The sequence below is a fragment of the Blennius ocellaris genome, assembly GCF_963422515.1.
Source record: "Blennius ocellaris genome assembly, chromosome: 1".
Classification (NCBI taxonomy): domain Eukaryota; kingdom Metazoa; phylum Chordata; class Actinopteri; order Blenniiformes; family Blenniidae; genus Blennius; species Blennius ocellaris.
Genome location: NC_137650.1, coordinates 29,840,328 through 29,855,406, shown reverse-complemented (window position 1 = coordinate 29,855,406; position 15,079 = coordinate 29,840,328). Strand labels below are relative to the sequence as shown.

Below are 15,079 nucleotides of genomic sequence, written 5' to 3'. Positions count from 1 at the left end.
AGATTCTTCTTCCTTTTGTTGTATTCCCAAGCTGCTGAGGACTCGAGAGGGCGAAATGAGTGCTGAACTACAGTCAGTATGGCAAACGTAAACGCTTGTTTGGAATCAAATTGTGTCCACCAATCCGCTATCCACTGCTTTTTATTTTTTATTTTTTTATTTTTATTACAAATAACAGAACGACTTTTAAAATACCCCTATAGTGTCAGGTACAGTATGGAAAAAAATCACACTAAACAAGCATTCTAGCATTTGTAAAATTTGAAACTCACAGAGTTACATTGCATTTTTCATGTAATACTGTATAAAGCCTTAAGATCTGTTTACTTAATTCATTCAGAAATTTGTCAGAATAAAAAAAGTGTGGCATTAGTCAAAACCAGAGTTTGTCTTTCTGAACAGATCAAAAAATTATGAATGGATTTCTTCTTCTCCCCCCCCCCCACCCCGAATTGCACATTTTATCCAAAGTAACTCTTCCGTAGATGCACTTCAAATGTAACCCGCAGTTTCTCCTGGAAAACGTTTCTCTCGCCTCCGCAGCTCCAGCACGACTAGGACGCGTCACAAAGGTTTTCAGATTAACCCCTCTCCACAAATTCTGCATCGTCTTCTTTACAGTCTCTTACACGTATGATTGTCCAGTGAGTAGATATACAGTACAAGATAAACCCCTGTTTGTGATCACGACTATACAGAACAGAATTAGCCAGACAGTTTGTACATCTATAGAACACACTATTGAACTTGACATTTCAACAGAAAATACAGAATCTTTTTTTCTCATGGAGACATCCCTCAGATTAAAAAATAATGATTTTGGTGGTGTCCTTTTTTCTTTTTCCCCTTTACTTATTGCATGCGATAGAAAACACAACAAATAAAACAATGGACAGGAACAAGTGCGCTTTAGCAATATGGGTATGATGAATGTAAAATTCTAATAATCAGTTCACAGCTTTTTTACTCTCTCCATCTTACACAGTGTCAGTTCTGCAATTGAAATTCGCTGAGTATCAAACAGTTGTGGTTTGTTATCTATCTATCTATCTATCTATCTATCTATCTATCTATCTATCTATCTATCTATCTATCTATCTATCTATCTATCGAGCATTTACAATAAAACAGTAATATGCTTGCTGAGGTATTCACAGAATACAGTGAATGGTTTCTATTGAAGTACAGTCTCTGGATGTGATGCCAGTAGTGTGTGTGCCTGTGTGTGTGTGTGTTGTGTGTGTGTTGTGTTTGCTGTGTTAGGCAGGTGAGAGTTCAAGCTTTCTACGGATGATAGTTTGCTTCTGTAACGCTCCGGATATTCTACATGCGCAACATCGACTTGGATAGATGAGAAAGTTTTTCCGGCACACTCTTACACCCCCCCCCCCCCCCCCCCCTCCCACCCACCCCGTGTGTTGGTTTGAAAAAAGGCTGCATCAGTACAAAGGGTACGTTGCTGATTTGTAAAATACTGGTGGTGTGTAGTATGGTGGTTTCCTTCGCTTGTCTCCTGTCTTTCAGGTTTTAGTGATATGAGGTCTGGAGGGTAAGACAGAATGGTTTTGCACCAGCCGCTGGGTTTCAGCTTTCACCTGTCTAATGCTACTGGGTCAGTGCAAATGAAGGAGAGGCAACAAGGAGAGGAAAACAGTGTACATTGCTAAGATTTGTGTGTGATGTTGTCAGTGAGACCTGTTCTTCTTTGCTACACTCAGATTGATTCCCTATAAAATTTCTGCTCGTCATTTTATATAGATATGAGTTTTCTTTTTTTTTTAATATTCAGTACAAATATACATATGCATTTCATTATAAGATATATTTTTCTTTTCAAGGAATATTCTTGAAGGATCATGAAGTGCAAAAGTGAGGTCGGTTCTTGGAAAGCCTTTCCAAATTAACCTCGAGTCTAACCGATTGGGGACCTTCTAAAGCATTTTCACCGTCTGCACTCAATGGTATACCTAAATCTGCTTTGAAATGCGCCTTTTCCACTTCGTGTCAGCACAGCGAGACTGGCCAGCTGTTGGAAAAGCTTTAATCAGTTCAAGCGTACTAAGGTTGGGTACAAGTAAGTATGTGATTGAATTCCGGTGGGACATGGCACAGCTCCATGTCTTAAGAGCAGGCACCGAGAAATGCCCTGCTTACAACCACCTCTCGTAGAGAAAGGCCACTGTGCGATTGTCCAAAATTAGCCTGCATCTCAGACAAATAGGCATAAGCCCTTTGCTCCTTCTCAGACACTCAAATCCAACAATTTAGATCACTGGCAACGTGGCACAAATGTCACTTAAATCTTTCCCCCATGAAAGAAGTATTATTAATATAATACAAAAGAACCACAAAACAAATGTCAACAGAAACCAGGATCCAGGGGATGTTTCCATATAGGGTCATGCAACATGGTGAACTTTTATCATCATGTTCTGAGGTGCAATTTTACAAAAATACATGCATTATGTTATTATTATTATTATTATTATTTTTTTTTTGGATATAATTTATGTGAAGAAATATATGATTGGCTCTGCGTGATATACTTTCTATGCCCGGTCTGCAGATGGAAATATACTAGATCAGTTGGTGCTGTGTTTACATGTTGTTAGTCACTTTCACAATGAAACAACCCTTGCTTATTGGCAGGAATATTGAGTATGGACTCTGGGAAGTCTAGCTAATGCCAGACACCATCAGTTGAAAGAAAAATAACCGCCATAAGAATTCAATTTTCTTTCTTTTCTTTTTTTTGTTATAAGAAAGCAGTTCCTCAGCGACACACCCACACCATTCAAAACACAAGAAGTAAAAAAATGTCAGTGGATGTCCCATGTGTTTCTCCATGCACACTCGCTTTGTGTGTCTGTACTCCACAAAATGTCTTTTGCTTTATATATATATATTTTTTAAAACATTTGGGACCTTTTTTTTTTTTTAATTAGTATTTCTTTTCTTTTTTGTTGTTGTTAAAAAGACAGTTCAATCAAAATAAGTCTTGCACTTTTAGCTATGAGGGAGCACTTCATTAGATAATACTGTATTTAGGAGTATCCTCAATGTTTTCATAATCATCCCTTCCCTTTTCAGTATGTCACAACAGTCTTGACCCCCTTGAATAGATTAGTATATCCACAACTGGGCCAGATTGTGTGTGTCACAAGAATGACACTATTGGCTACGAGAGATGACAAAAAGGGGCCATTTCCAATCTATGGATAGATGACATACGCCCTATTGTGGTTTTAAGATGACCTGTCATCATGGGGGCTACCGTCTGAGTTCTCCGTCTCCCCTTCAGAAATGGCTTGCATGGGGGCTGTGTAGAGGCGGCTGCGGGTGCTGTAGCGGCTGCTGTTGGCTACAGGTGGGATCCGAGAACGTCCCTGTCGAGACGCAGCTGACATAGGCAGGGTTTTGGGCGTGAAACTCTCAGAGTTTGCCCTGGGAAAAAGTCCCGGTATCTGGATTGGTTCCAGGCCGGGAATAGGGGGCTCTTGGAGTGTCGAAGGAGGTTCCTCAGCCTGCCTCATGGGTCCTTCCTGAAGGGACTCCCCTGGTGTTTTTGGGGTGATGGGGCTTTTCAGAATCTCTGTAGCCGACATGCGGTAGCTCGAATCGGACCTGCTACCCTTTTTCAGCAGCAGGAGTTTAAACTCCTCGTTGGATGTGCTGGACTTCTTGGCGCTGCGGTAGATTGGCACGGGGGCTCTTTGCGAACCTGCAGCCATGGCTAAAGTAGGTGGAATGTTGAGAGGAGGGGCCGGTGGGATCACGACAGCGACGACATTGCTTGGGGGCACCGGAGCTGCCGGGCATAGACGGGACTTCATGTTCAGGTCCCCTGAATCTTTACGGCCGAGGACCTTTCTCTTGGATCTGTATGATCATTTAAAATAAAAATAAAAAAATTGTAAGTTTAGGCAATAGCTAAAAAGTTCACATACACAAACAATTTAACAAATAGCAATGGATTGAACTGATTCTGCATTACAATCTCTGGAATAAATAGAAAACGAAACATCACTTGAAATCGACTGACAAAAGTACAGCACCTGTGTATCATTGCAAACAGGTCCTCAGTAGTTCGAGTCTTGTTGGGTGATGTGAGAATGATGTCATCATCCACTTTGGTGTCATCCATCATTGGCGAGAGCGAATTATCACTCGGTGTGGAATCTGCAGCACACAACATCCATATCACACATCTTACACACCGGCTTACTAACCATTGCATGCAAAGTCCTTGAAAAGGATGTTCCTCAAACAGTCCCTCCAAAAGAGCCTAAGCTTGTATTTATATGTCTATTCAATCTGCATCCTGCCTTTGACCATAGTCTGTTGGGATTGATGGACGATGTAGTTGTATTATATGTATGTGATATTATTACATTATACCAGCTAGTATCAAAATGTGGCGAAACATTTACATAGAATGAAAACCTTGAAAGAGTGAGCCCAATCATAGTGCTACAGAATCGTGCCATTGCTCCAGCTTTGACAATGATAAGAAGCTGCTACCAAAGATAAGCTGTGTTGTGTTTTTGTAAGATGTAACTTTTTGGTGCTTCGTACTCACTTCATTCGCTTTAAGAACTACAAATCTCACAGGGGACTTTTATTAACAACATCATTAAAGCCCAGGATTTGCAGCTGATTAAAATTACAATCAAACAGTTGCAGCTATTTGTATAATATGTTGTATGTTTTCCAATGCTGTTGGTTAGCCAGTAAATAAATACACAATTTGAAGTTGCAGGAAGTTGCAACACGATCCTTAAAATCCTCTCAGAAAAATCAAGATATTTTTCCCTAAATGTATAATAATACCATGAATGGAAAAGTTTAAACCCCATTCTTTCGTTATGATCAAATTTGTTCTGTGATAAAAAAAAACAACATTTGTATAAATGACATCTTGAATATAAATAATTTTTTTTTTAAATGTTTCCCCAATAAATGCTATTACTTATAGGCTTCTTGTAACTTGCATTTTTTAAGGTTCTTACAATATCCCACAGAAAATAAGATAATTAAAAATTATGAAATGCTTCAAGCCCCAATACTCTGTTATCGACCAAGTCGTTAGTTAATTTTAATTAAAAGCCAACCTTTACTGAAGTAATCCTCTGTGTCAGGAGTCGTGGAGTCATCTTTGCTCTCATGTAGGTGATACTGATGGGCACTTCTGGTAGCACCTGATGTCACTTCCTCCTCTTCTTCCTGCTCCGCTTGTCCGAATTTCCTTGCATCGCTGATTAGGTAAGGATGCGATGTCTCCAGTGTGTTACCAGGCACTTTGACAGGACTAGCCCAGGGCCCTGAGTCTAAGTGGGATCCCCCAGTAAACTCATATGCTGGGGGTGGAGGGTGGTCTGATCGCATGCCTCCTCTGTAACATGCAGCCCTCGGTGGCTCTTTCACTAGCTCTTCCTCTTCTTCCTCTTCCTCTTCGTCATCATCATCATCCTGGGAAAATGAACGCTCCCCCAAAACCCTAAACTCAGGATGTGCGTGAGTTGAGTGGGTGAGCCCTCTGAACTCTGTGTGGGAGTGGATATGTGTATGTAAATCCACCGGCGAAGGGTGAGGGGCACGTGGCACAGGTCGATGCAGGGGTGAGCTGTCCTCATGATCTGATGACGGGTCCATTCGAGCTCTGAAAGCTGTCATCGCCCAAAACGTTCCAGGTCCATAGCGGTCCTGTCTGAGTAGCAAGCTTTCGTAGGATGGAGGCCCATCAGGGTGTCGGCCAGGGGGAGTTGGTTGTGAATGTTCTGGGGATGAACTGAAGTCATGACATGGGGGTCTTGGAGGTGGTCTGCGTGGAGGCAGAGGCCTAGTGTTAATAGGAGGGGGAGCCAGAGTGGCACCAATTGGGGGACATTTGGGTCTTGTAGCATTATCTGTTGAACATGTTGTTTCCTGGTCTGGTGTGGAAGTGCTCTGTTGATCATTAGACTGGTTAATAGGATGTAGCTGCACTGAGCGAAGAGCAGCTGGGGTAATCACTAGCAGATTTGAGCTGGGAATTGTTGAGGCAGAATTTGAATTTGATGGAGGGTTTGTATTCGGAGCCTCATGAGTCAAAAGTTTTGTTCCAGTGGCGAGAACATTTACAACTCTGTGTTTGCTGTGGTGAAGTGTGTGCATGTGGTGCGTCCGGTGAGACAGTGTGTGTCTGACATAGCCACCATGGAGAACATTAAGATCAAGTTGGGAAGGTGGAGGTGGAAAGTCTGGGTCTCTTTTATAGCAAGAGGAAATGGAAGCGCCATCTCTGGGGAAGTGCTGCAGGGAAGAGAGAGAAGACTTCCTCTCTGGCACTTTGGGCTTTCTTTTGCCAGTTGAAGGAGATAGTGGTCCTGGGAAGAATGCTGCTGAAGATGATGGCAAGGTTGAGGTTGGAGTCTCTGATTGGCTGGAATAACCACTTGATGGTGATGCAAGGCCAGCCAGCTTCTCTGGTGAGCCAAGTTTGAAGTCTCCGGGAGGGAGAGGTGGACTAGCTGCCCGAATCTCACAGGGCTGAACAGGGGCCTGGGTTTGGGTTTCTGTGGAGGAGGAAGAGCTGTCTGGTGACTTGATGCACTCCATGACAGTAGTACCTGTGGCTGTGCTTGAGTTGGACATAGAAGTGTACTCACCATTGTTCGACTTCAGCTCATTGTTGTGCAGCCACAGGTCTGCATAGTCAGATTGCACAGCACCTTCGTCCTTAAATGAGTGCGTGTCTGCCGAACTAAAGGACATGGGCTCTACTATATCCACAGTTCCACCTAGTCCCATACCCCAAGCTCCCAAAGGCTCTGCCACCAAACAAGATGTCTGTAACGGTTCTGGAGCACCCCCAAGCTCTAGGTCCAGTTCCAGCTTTATATCTGTGGAAGACAAGGTCAGCTCTTGTTCACTAACCATCTTTGGTTGATCCTGATCGGCCTGTGTATCCGTTCCAACGTCAACATAACTACTGGTCTCCTTCAGTGAAGAGGTCCTCTTGGGTGGTGGAGGCTTGACTTTTGGTTTTCTTAATGGACGACAGGTCCTTCCCAAGGTCATAGTGCCTGATCTGAAGTCGGCTGATCGCTGGGGGTAAGCCCCGTGTGTTAGTGGTGCTGCCACAGTGTTGGTCTGAGCACAGTCAGGCCCTGGGTCTGCATAGTTATATGTGTATGTTCTGTAACTCTGATTACAGTCCCCGAAATGCACAGAGGAGGAGTAGAAACCTTCAGTGTCAGTTGAGTAATGAGAGCCAACCTCTTTATCTGTGTTGCTAGTCTTATCACTGAAACTAGACTGGTCTTCAAGACTATGTTTCGAGCTGTACTCCTGAGCTAACCCATGGCTCCGGCTCAGGGTTTGGGTCTGGTCAGGATCATGGTCTGGATCTGTCTGGTCTTGGTCTGGAGGATATGTCCACTCGCCCTCACTAGCTGTACTGACCCCAGCATCATCCAATTGATCTGTGGCTGAGGATGTGAATGAGCTTGATCTGTGACCCTGTCCCTGGGGTCTGAGGTCAGAATGGTATGAGGGATCCAGGCTGAAGCCCTCATCAATGGCATTGGGGACAGTGTTTAGAGACAGCTCTGAATCACAGTGGGATGAGCCCGTCAGGGGTGGAGAAGAGGGTGGTGGGATGGTTTCAGATGTTTGTGAGGGACAGGTAGAGCTGGAACCACTCCAGTTCCCACTTGACGACTGGTGATCTTCCTTGTGGTCCACGTGGCTGCCGAGGACTCCTGTTGTAGACACTGAGTGAATGGGACTGCTGAAAGTATCTGAACTGGATGAGATCTCACAACTACCCATGTCAGCCTTACGCGGTAACCGAGAACGGCCCCTCTCCATCCAGCTATGCTCTGGACTCCCACCTTCACCACCCCCTCGGTCTCTCTCCCCAGATCGCTGCATTCTTTTTAGGCTTCCAAGTTGCAGTGGCTCAGGAGCTGCCTGATCATCTGTACTCTCTTCTTCGTCCTTCATCAACATCATCTTCATGCGAGGACTAGGGCCAGATGGAATAAAATCCTCTGCTTCGTAAGGTGACAACTCTTCATCTTCGTCATCATCGTCATAATTGTCATCGTCATCTTCATCACTGTCCATCAGACGTCCACCCTCTCGTGGAAGACTACGCGAGCGCAAGCGTCCACCGTGGGTTGTAGTTGTGGTGTAAGTGGAGTCTGACTGGTCACCCAGGGAGGAAATGTTTCCAGTTGAATGGGACAGAGAGGCAGGAATTCCCTGATGACCACGTTGAGCTCTAATACGCCTTCTGGAGGGAGCAGCTGTACCTAAGATATGGGAAATAACAATATGTATATTGGGATCAGGGCAAGACCTAAACAGAAAAAGACAGTTACTAATAACTGTAAGTTTAGAGTGTTATACAGAAATAAGCTAGAAATCGATGGACTGCTGTTAAATGTCAAACATTTTCTTTTCCAATTAACTAACCTTGTTTGTATTTCAAATTTGAGTCTCAATCTGCTACATATAAACTTACATGCTATGAGGAAATCATCTGTCTGGCAGCCAGAATCACGGGTGTGATGAAGGCGACCACTGATTGAGAGGTCTTCTTGACAGAGAGAGAGTTGGTGTGGGTTAGCATGGATAATCACTGTGCGTTCTCTTGCTACGGGTGATTCATCTGAATCTGAAACAAAGACAAAAAGTGTGCATCTTATTCATCTCCACGTTAGTGACGTGATAACAACATATGCTAGTATGGCAGGCAAGCCTTAAACAGCAAAATTTAAAAGCTATCATAATCATATCATAATCTTTTTTTATAATAATCCTACAGACACCCCTTTTTCATGTTAGATCTATTTATCTCCTGAAATTGTACATGATGTACATTTGCTTCTAACCAATTGTCGACTGAATTGTTGAAACTGCATGGATTTTATCTATAGTTAAACAAGTTACAGTTGAAGAAGGTACTAGGTCAGGGGTGGCCAACTAGTCAGAGGCCAAAAGCCACAAAAATTACAGCGGAGAGCCACATCATATACACATGTGGATTTACAAATTCCATTTCTCACACAAACACCAAATGACAAAGTGAAAATACATACATAATATATGCTACATTTTCATATGGAATGACAATAGTTAGAAAACAGTTGGCAAGTTGTGGATTTACAGCATCAACAGGAATAATTTCACCCCCCCAGTCCACACAAATGTGCAGGGACCATCTGCAAATTGCACAACTGCTACAACAGCAAAGACATATACTACAAACCACATATCACTATCAAATTGAGTGTTGTAATATGACCAAGTGAAGGCTTCACTGCAATGAAAACCAGTCACGTTATTAGTTTTTTTTTGTGGTATGTGTCTTTGCTTTTGCAGCGGTTTGTAATTTGCAGATGGTCCCTGCACTCTGGTCAAGGCCAGCTGCTCATAGAGAACAATGTTGTTTCTGTTGCTCCAAAGACAAATACTTTTGACAAAATTAGCTCGTAGCATATTTCCTGCCTCACACCGATGTTAAAGAGGCAATATTTGTGTGTCGATGACGTTTCATTTAAGAGTAATTGATGCCAGAACTTCACCGAATTGCCCTCAGCAGGTGTATCTCAACTGTGTCTGGGTCTAATCCACCATTTAACTCCAATTTCCTCACATACATGGTCCGTGTGACGTATCAGAAGTGTGCATGTATCTGAGTCTTTGTATACTTGCCATTGTATGCTCTAACTAGCTCGGCATGCCAAAAATAGTCTTGCACCGGCTATGGTGTGCATATGCTTCTGTTAATTTATCATCCTCTGTTGTTCTCCAGTCGTTATTAACTTGTTCAGGCAGGCTTTGTGTTAAACTGAGTGACAATGTGAGTGAGAGGAACGTTGAGGTCGATAATGGTGCTGCTCTGCACTGAGTGATGCATTTGAGTACGAATTAGGAAAATCCAAACTGTGTTTCCATTAGAACTATTTATAGGTGGAAGTTATTGAATGAAAGCTGTGGATTTGCATCCCCTGTCCTCCACTACTAGTACTTTTTTAGTGCATTTTTAATCTGCCTTGCTAATCTGTTTACATATGATCTTTGAAAATGATTTCACCAACTCATTGGTATATTTGTAAGGTGTGCCAGGCAGTTCATCTTATAAATTAAAGTCAGGATAAAATAAAAACATGAATAAAAAAAAAAAAAGCAGCAATCATTTGTATAAATTCATTAATATTACCAATGTCGTAAAACATATTTTCAAGAAATGTGGTTGATAGTATACCCATGTCCTGTTGCACTCTTTTGGGTATTCCTGTGATAGTCTTCCTCCTCCTCAGCTTCCTTCTCCTCTGAAGAACTGACTGAGAGTGAACCAGAGAGCAGCGAGCACTTGCTTCCCTGTCAAACCCCACTCCTGAACATATAATAGAGAAGCCATGATACACATTAAAAGCCACATAATTTGAGTGTTAATATACAGCATCTACAGGTCCACATGGGGAATATACAGTACGTACTTATGATTGTTGTCAGTCCAGAAGCAATAACAGATTTATCAATAGTAACTCTTTGAATACTTGTCAATACTGTTGCCTCACAATCAGGAGATATGAGTCATGTGCCATGACTTCTCCTCATTTCTTGGTTTACCTGTGACATTAATGGGAATGATGCAGGACGAGATGGCATTACTATCACCAGACGCCTTCTGGTCTGATGGTGGGACATTTTCTTTTGACCAGTTTGTCTGTTTATCCTGGGTGGCGGGGGTACTGGGGGCAGAGGCCTTGGCTCTATTGCCTCCCAAGACTTCACCGTCTTCACTTTCCCCTGTCGAGGTAGCCTAGAAGAAAAAGAAAGATATTGTCGATGTCCAATGGACAGTAGGTCTTCAAGACATATTTTTCCACAAGTTATGTTTTTGTTGAAATAACTATATCTAATGCAGAGGGAGGTTCGAGAGGGAAAATATTAGACAATAATGGAAAAAAACTAAACTGAAACTTATGTAACCAGAGGATAAACAAAAAGATGAAACCACACAAAGGCTTGATACCTTTCTGTTCCATGGAATGAAGATGCAACCTTCAATAGGGTGAAGTGAGTAAAAGCACTCAAACTATAAACACAAAATCCAACAAAGGAAAATTATGAAAAACAAGAAGATATGAGTACATCAAAAGACTCAACAGTTCAAAATAAAAAAAATAAAAAAAGCAGAACTATAAACGTGCCAGATGAATGAAAGAGACAAAGCACAGCTTTATTTGGACTTTCCTAAAAAATTCTTTATCACTGCGCAAATATTAAACAGTGGATTTTTGCAACAGTTCATAGTGTTGTTTTATTTTACCTTTCTTTGGATCGTCTGAACATCTGCTTCTCTCCCTTGCCTCTCCTACAAGCGGAAAAAAAACCACGTACAGGCAAAGTTAGTGTGCTTGCATCAACGAAAATATGATCAAATTCTGTTTTCTGCCTCTGTTCTTGAATATTCTTACTTTTTTCTGTACCGTCTGGATCTCAGTTTCTCTCACAGTCCTCTCCTTCATGAGTTTCAAAGAACGAGAAGATTCCAGTTAAGAAGGAAAAAGAAAACTCCATGACACAACATACCAATATGCAGCAAACAATCGCCAATACAATGAAATAATTAAAACACATTTTGTGGCTGCTGTATGCACAGAGACTTGTTCGAAAAAATGTTACAGGAGGTGTTTATTGTTAATTTACAGAGAAAAATGTTTTGCTTTACCTTCCTCGGTTGATATTCTAACTCTCGCTCTCTCTCCGCTCTCTCTTGCTGCACGTCAACAAAAGAATGGTATACAGTGTCAGTTGATTCAAACACAATGACAATCAAAATTGTGAAAATATGAATATACAAAAGACAGAAAATACATATAAGAAAAATATGCAAACAGTCCATCCATCGAAGATGACAGATTTCTACTATTAGTCCACATCCGTAACTTGGTAATGCAATTTCCCAGTGTGTTATCCTCACCGCTCGAGCCAGGCGACTCCTCTGTTGCCTGCGGATGGTGTGTGGGGAAGGGAACGTGGGCATTGGGGGCGCCACTGAGATAGAGATGGTCACCCTGTTTCTCTCCCGGCTCGTGGATCGCTGCTGGCACTGTTGCTCATCTACGAAAAGCCCAAGCGTACAACATGGAAATTGACAAACCATAAAATGTGTACAAGATGTACAACAGCTGTGTTGTCTGGAGCGGCTCGCGTCACCTCGGTGTAGAGCTCTGAGGCTGAGCTGAGCGCTCCTGTGCAGCTCCTCCAGACATGGCGGTCGGGTACAGGGATGAAACACGTTGTGTTGCTGGTGCCACGGAGCCTGATAGTGAGCTGACAGCTTGCTCTCTATATCCAGATTGGACACCGCTAACAAGAGAGAGGAGAGAGAGAGAGAGAGAGAGAGAGAGGACAGGTTAAATGGAGTGTCAGTAGTATTTTTTTTTAAAATAAGATACTCTTGACTGGGGACCTTGTGAGTTTGGGATTTTAAAAATTGAAAAAACTTCTGCAAATGTCTCTATATTGGATGATTTCATATAATTTACTACGTACAATCAGGAAGAAGTGCGATTGTTCCCAAGCTTATGTTAATATTGTAACATAAGCCTCCAAGAAACTGAAAGTAATTGAATGATGGCCTAAATTCACACGTATTGCTGCTTTCCAGATTAATTTACAATGAATATGATAGTTATTACTCAGTTACTTTACATTCTAATATTTAGTGAATGCATTTGTGTCTATATACCAGTCACAGCTGGTATAAAGATTTCACAAACATATCGGTGTAAATGATATAGTGTGTGGCTGTCACAAAATGGAGAGTATTGGTTATCAAACAGGTTAAAGAGTGTTTTGGGAGATGTAAAGGGACAGCAAATGCTGCCATTATTGAAAAATGAATGTTAAAATACCTCAAGTCAAACCAAGCCTTATGTGTTTCTTCCCATCAGTTGGGCTGGATAAAAACAGTTTGCCCTCAAGCTTGCATTGGCTATAAACCAGCAGAGGAAGATAAAATCACCCACAGGTGACTCTGACCAGGCTGAAGCACGAAGTCAACAAGTGTAATGCATGTGGATGAATACATCCTCCGAAAGACCTGCAGCGCTGTCCTCAACACACTTTTATAACACTGACACATACAGAGAAATATTTGTTTCTTACCTATTCTCGTTTAGAGCACATTTATTTTGCTTCCTGAATCTGCAGGAAAAAGCACAACTCAGCTGTGATTCTATTTGTGTGGGTTTCTATTTTATTTGCAAGTAACTGCAACTGAATCTGACTTATACTTCCTGTGCAGATTGGCTTGTTGCTCTTGTCTTCTAAATTATATTCACAACCCTGTGTTTGCCTAGCAAGTAAAGCAATAGCGCTAATAACGTTTCCATTAGTCCAGCTGGAGTGTAAAGCGCCTTACTTTGCCCACAATGTGCTTTAATGGCATTGGTCACAGTTAAAACTTAATATTAAAACTACATTATAAACAGATCCAGAACAGGTTTCACATTTCGCCAACATTTTTTACATTGGTACTTCAGTGAGACCTGTCAACATGAACCAATAATAAATGGATAACAAATGAACTATGCATCCATTTTTCTTTGTCTTTTTATATATCACCTTACACAACTTGGGTTTGTGTCCAGCTGAGTATTGGAGAGGCAGGGTGCACCGTTTACAGCTCTCCAATCCATCACAGGGAGACTGACAACCACACACTCAGACAAGTTTAAAATCGCACATTAATATTACACACATGGTTTTGTACTGTGGGATTGCCCTAAAGTACCTGTAGGAAGCTCATGCAGAATTTTGTATATACTATATGTATTTAGTAAGATCACAACACAGTCTTTATTGTACTGTGCTGACAAAACATTACACTTTGCTGTAACCCACCAGCAGGTGGCAGCTAAATCCACCCCAGAAACACAATGATCTGCATGCACCAGCAGATCATTGTATATATTTTAAGGCGCTTCATTGCTAATAGCATGGAAGTGTATTATCAGAAATCACATAAATCTGTTTTTATCAGTGTTGTATAGTTTATTACAAAGAGTAATAGAACGACTGGTATTATCCACCCGTCTGACTTGCCATCAGAGACTCTTTAGCTTTTGTTATGAATCCTGTTCCCCCTTGTTTTAACTCTAAATTCAAAATGCTATTGTGTCTTTGAAAGCCACGCTGGACATCAGAAGCCAGGGAACCTTTCATTGCTTGTCAAGGCTTGAATTTGCCTGCAATTAAATCAGTGAGCTCACATCAGCAACATTCAGCTATTTTATCCAGAGGGTTAAAGAAGCACCCAGAGCCATCCCATTTACAGTAAACAAACAATTATTTATACAGCTTTCTGCTCTATTGACAGTCATACGCAGATGGAGCGACGTTAATGTTTACTGTGTCACAGCTTTTATTCATAGCGATGATGAAATTGTGTGCGCAGCAGGGGAAGAAGAATTAGACCTCAGTGTGGTCAGTGTGTTTGCTTCATTTAAAAGTTGAAATGATGAACTCTATAAAGATGTTGTGATTGTCTTATGCCTCAAAGAAAAAGATTTGTAAAGCTTTTAATGATTCATAGAGGGACAGATGAGGAAAAAAAAAATGTGTTCAGCACAAAGAAGGGTCCTCCTTGCAGACCTGCTTGCTGACCTAGTTGTTGCGACACAGTTTAATTACTGTTGCTTGCTCCCTGCTGGTATATCAGAATTGTTTGTATTCGTCTCTATATGCATGTGTATCGACAGACGGACGTGTAAAAATGCTGTGCTTTGAATGTTTATATGTTCTTTTACCAACGTTTCAAACCAAACCTTTAAGATCACAGTTAGTCCCTCGCCCCATTTCAAAAGAAAATAATGTCAGTTCGTAATTGTAAATTTGTATTTATCATAATTATCAGTGCTTTAAATGGAAACTAGAGTGATCACAGACAAAATATTGCTCCTTAGGTCAGGAAATGTGACTGTTTAATGTCCAAGTAACTGTTTTCTATTCCCTTTTATTCAACTTTGAATCAATGAGCTGGAGCCAATCACAGTAGACCATGTAGGAAAGCAGA

The 15,079-nt window shown here is 41.6% G+C and overlaps 1 protein-coding gene across 1 annotated transcript in view; it reads right to left on the bottom strand.

Annotated features, from left to right (window-relative positions):
* Positions 1 to 3,245: 3,245 nt before the first annotated feature.
* The window catches only part of nhsb (Nance-Horan syndrome b (congenital cataracts and dental anomalies)), a gene marked incomplete at both ends in the record, with an annotated part of 42,392 nt that continues 30,558 nt past the window's right edge, over positions 3,246 to 15,079 (bottom strand). The window contains 12 exons of the mRNA XM_080501368.1: positions 3,246 to 3,879; positions 4,056 to 4,179; positions 5,112 to 8,297; positions 8,510 to 8,662; positions 10,256 to 10,387; positions 10,624 to 10,816; positions 11,030 to 11,092; positions 11,327 to 11,371; positions 11,475 to 11,519; positions 11,729 to 11,776; positions 11,981 to 12,120; positions 12,217 to 12,369. Of these exons, the coding sequence (XP_080357494.1) occupies positions 3,246 to 3,879; positions 4,056 to 4,179; positions 5,112 to 8,297; positions 8,510 to 8,662; positions 10,256 to 10,387; positions 10,624 to 10,816; positions 11,030 to 11,092; positions 11,327 to 11,371; positions 11,475 to 11,519; positions 11,729 to 11,776; positions 11,981 to 12,120; positions 12,217 to 12,369 (4,916 nt within the window). The remainder of the gene's footprint in view (positions 3,880 to 4,055; positions 4,180 to 5,111; positions 8,298 to 8,509; positions 8,663 to 10,255; positions 10,388 to 10,623; positions 10,817 to 11,029; positions 11,093 to 11,326; positions 11,372 to 11,474; positions 11,520 to 11,728; positions 11,777 to 11,980; positions 12,121 to 12,216; positions 12,370 to 15,079) is intronic.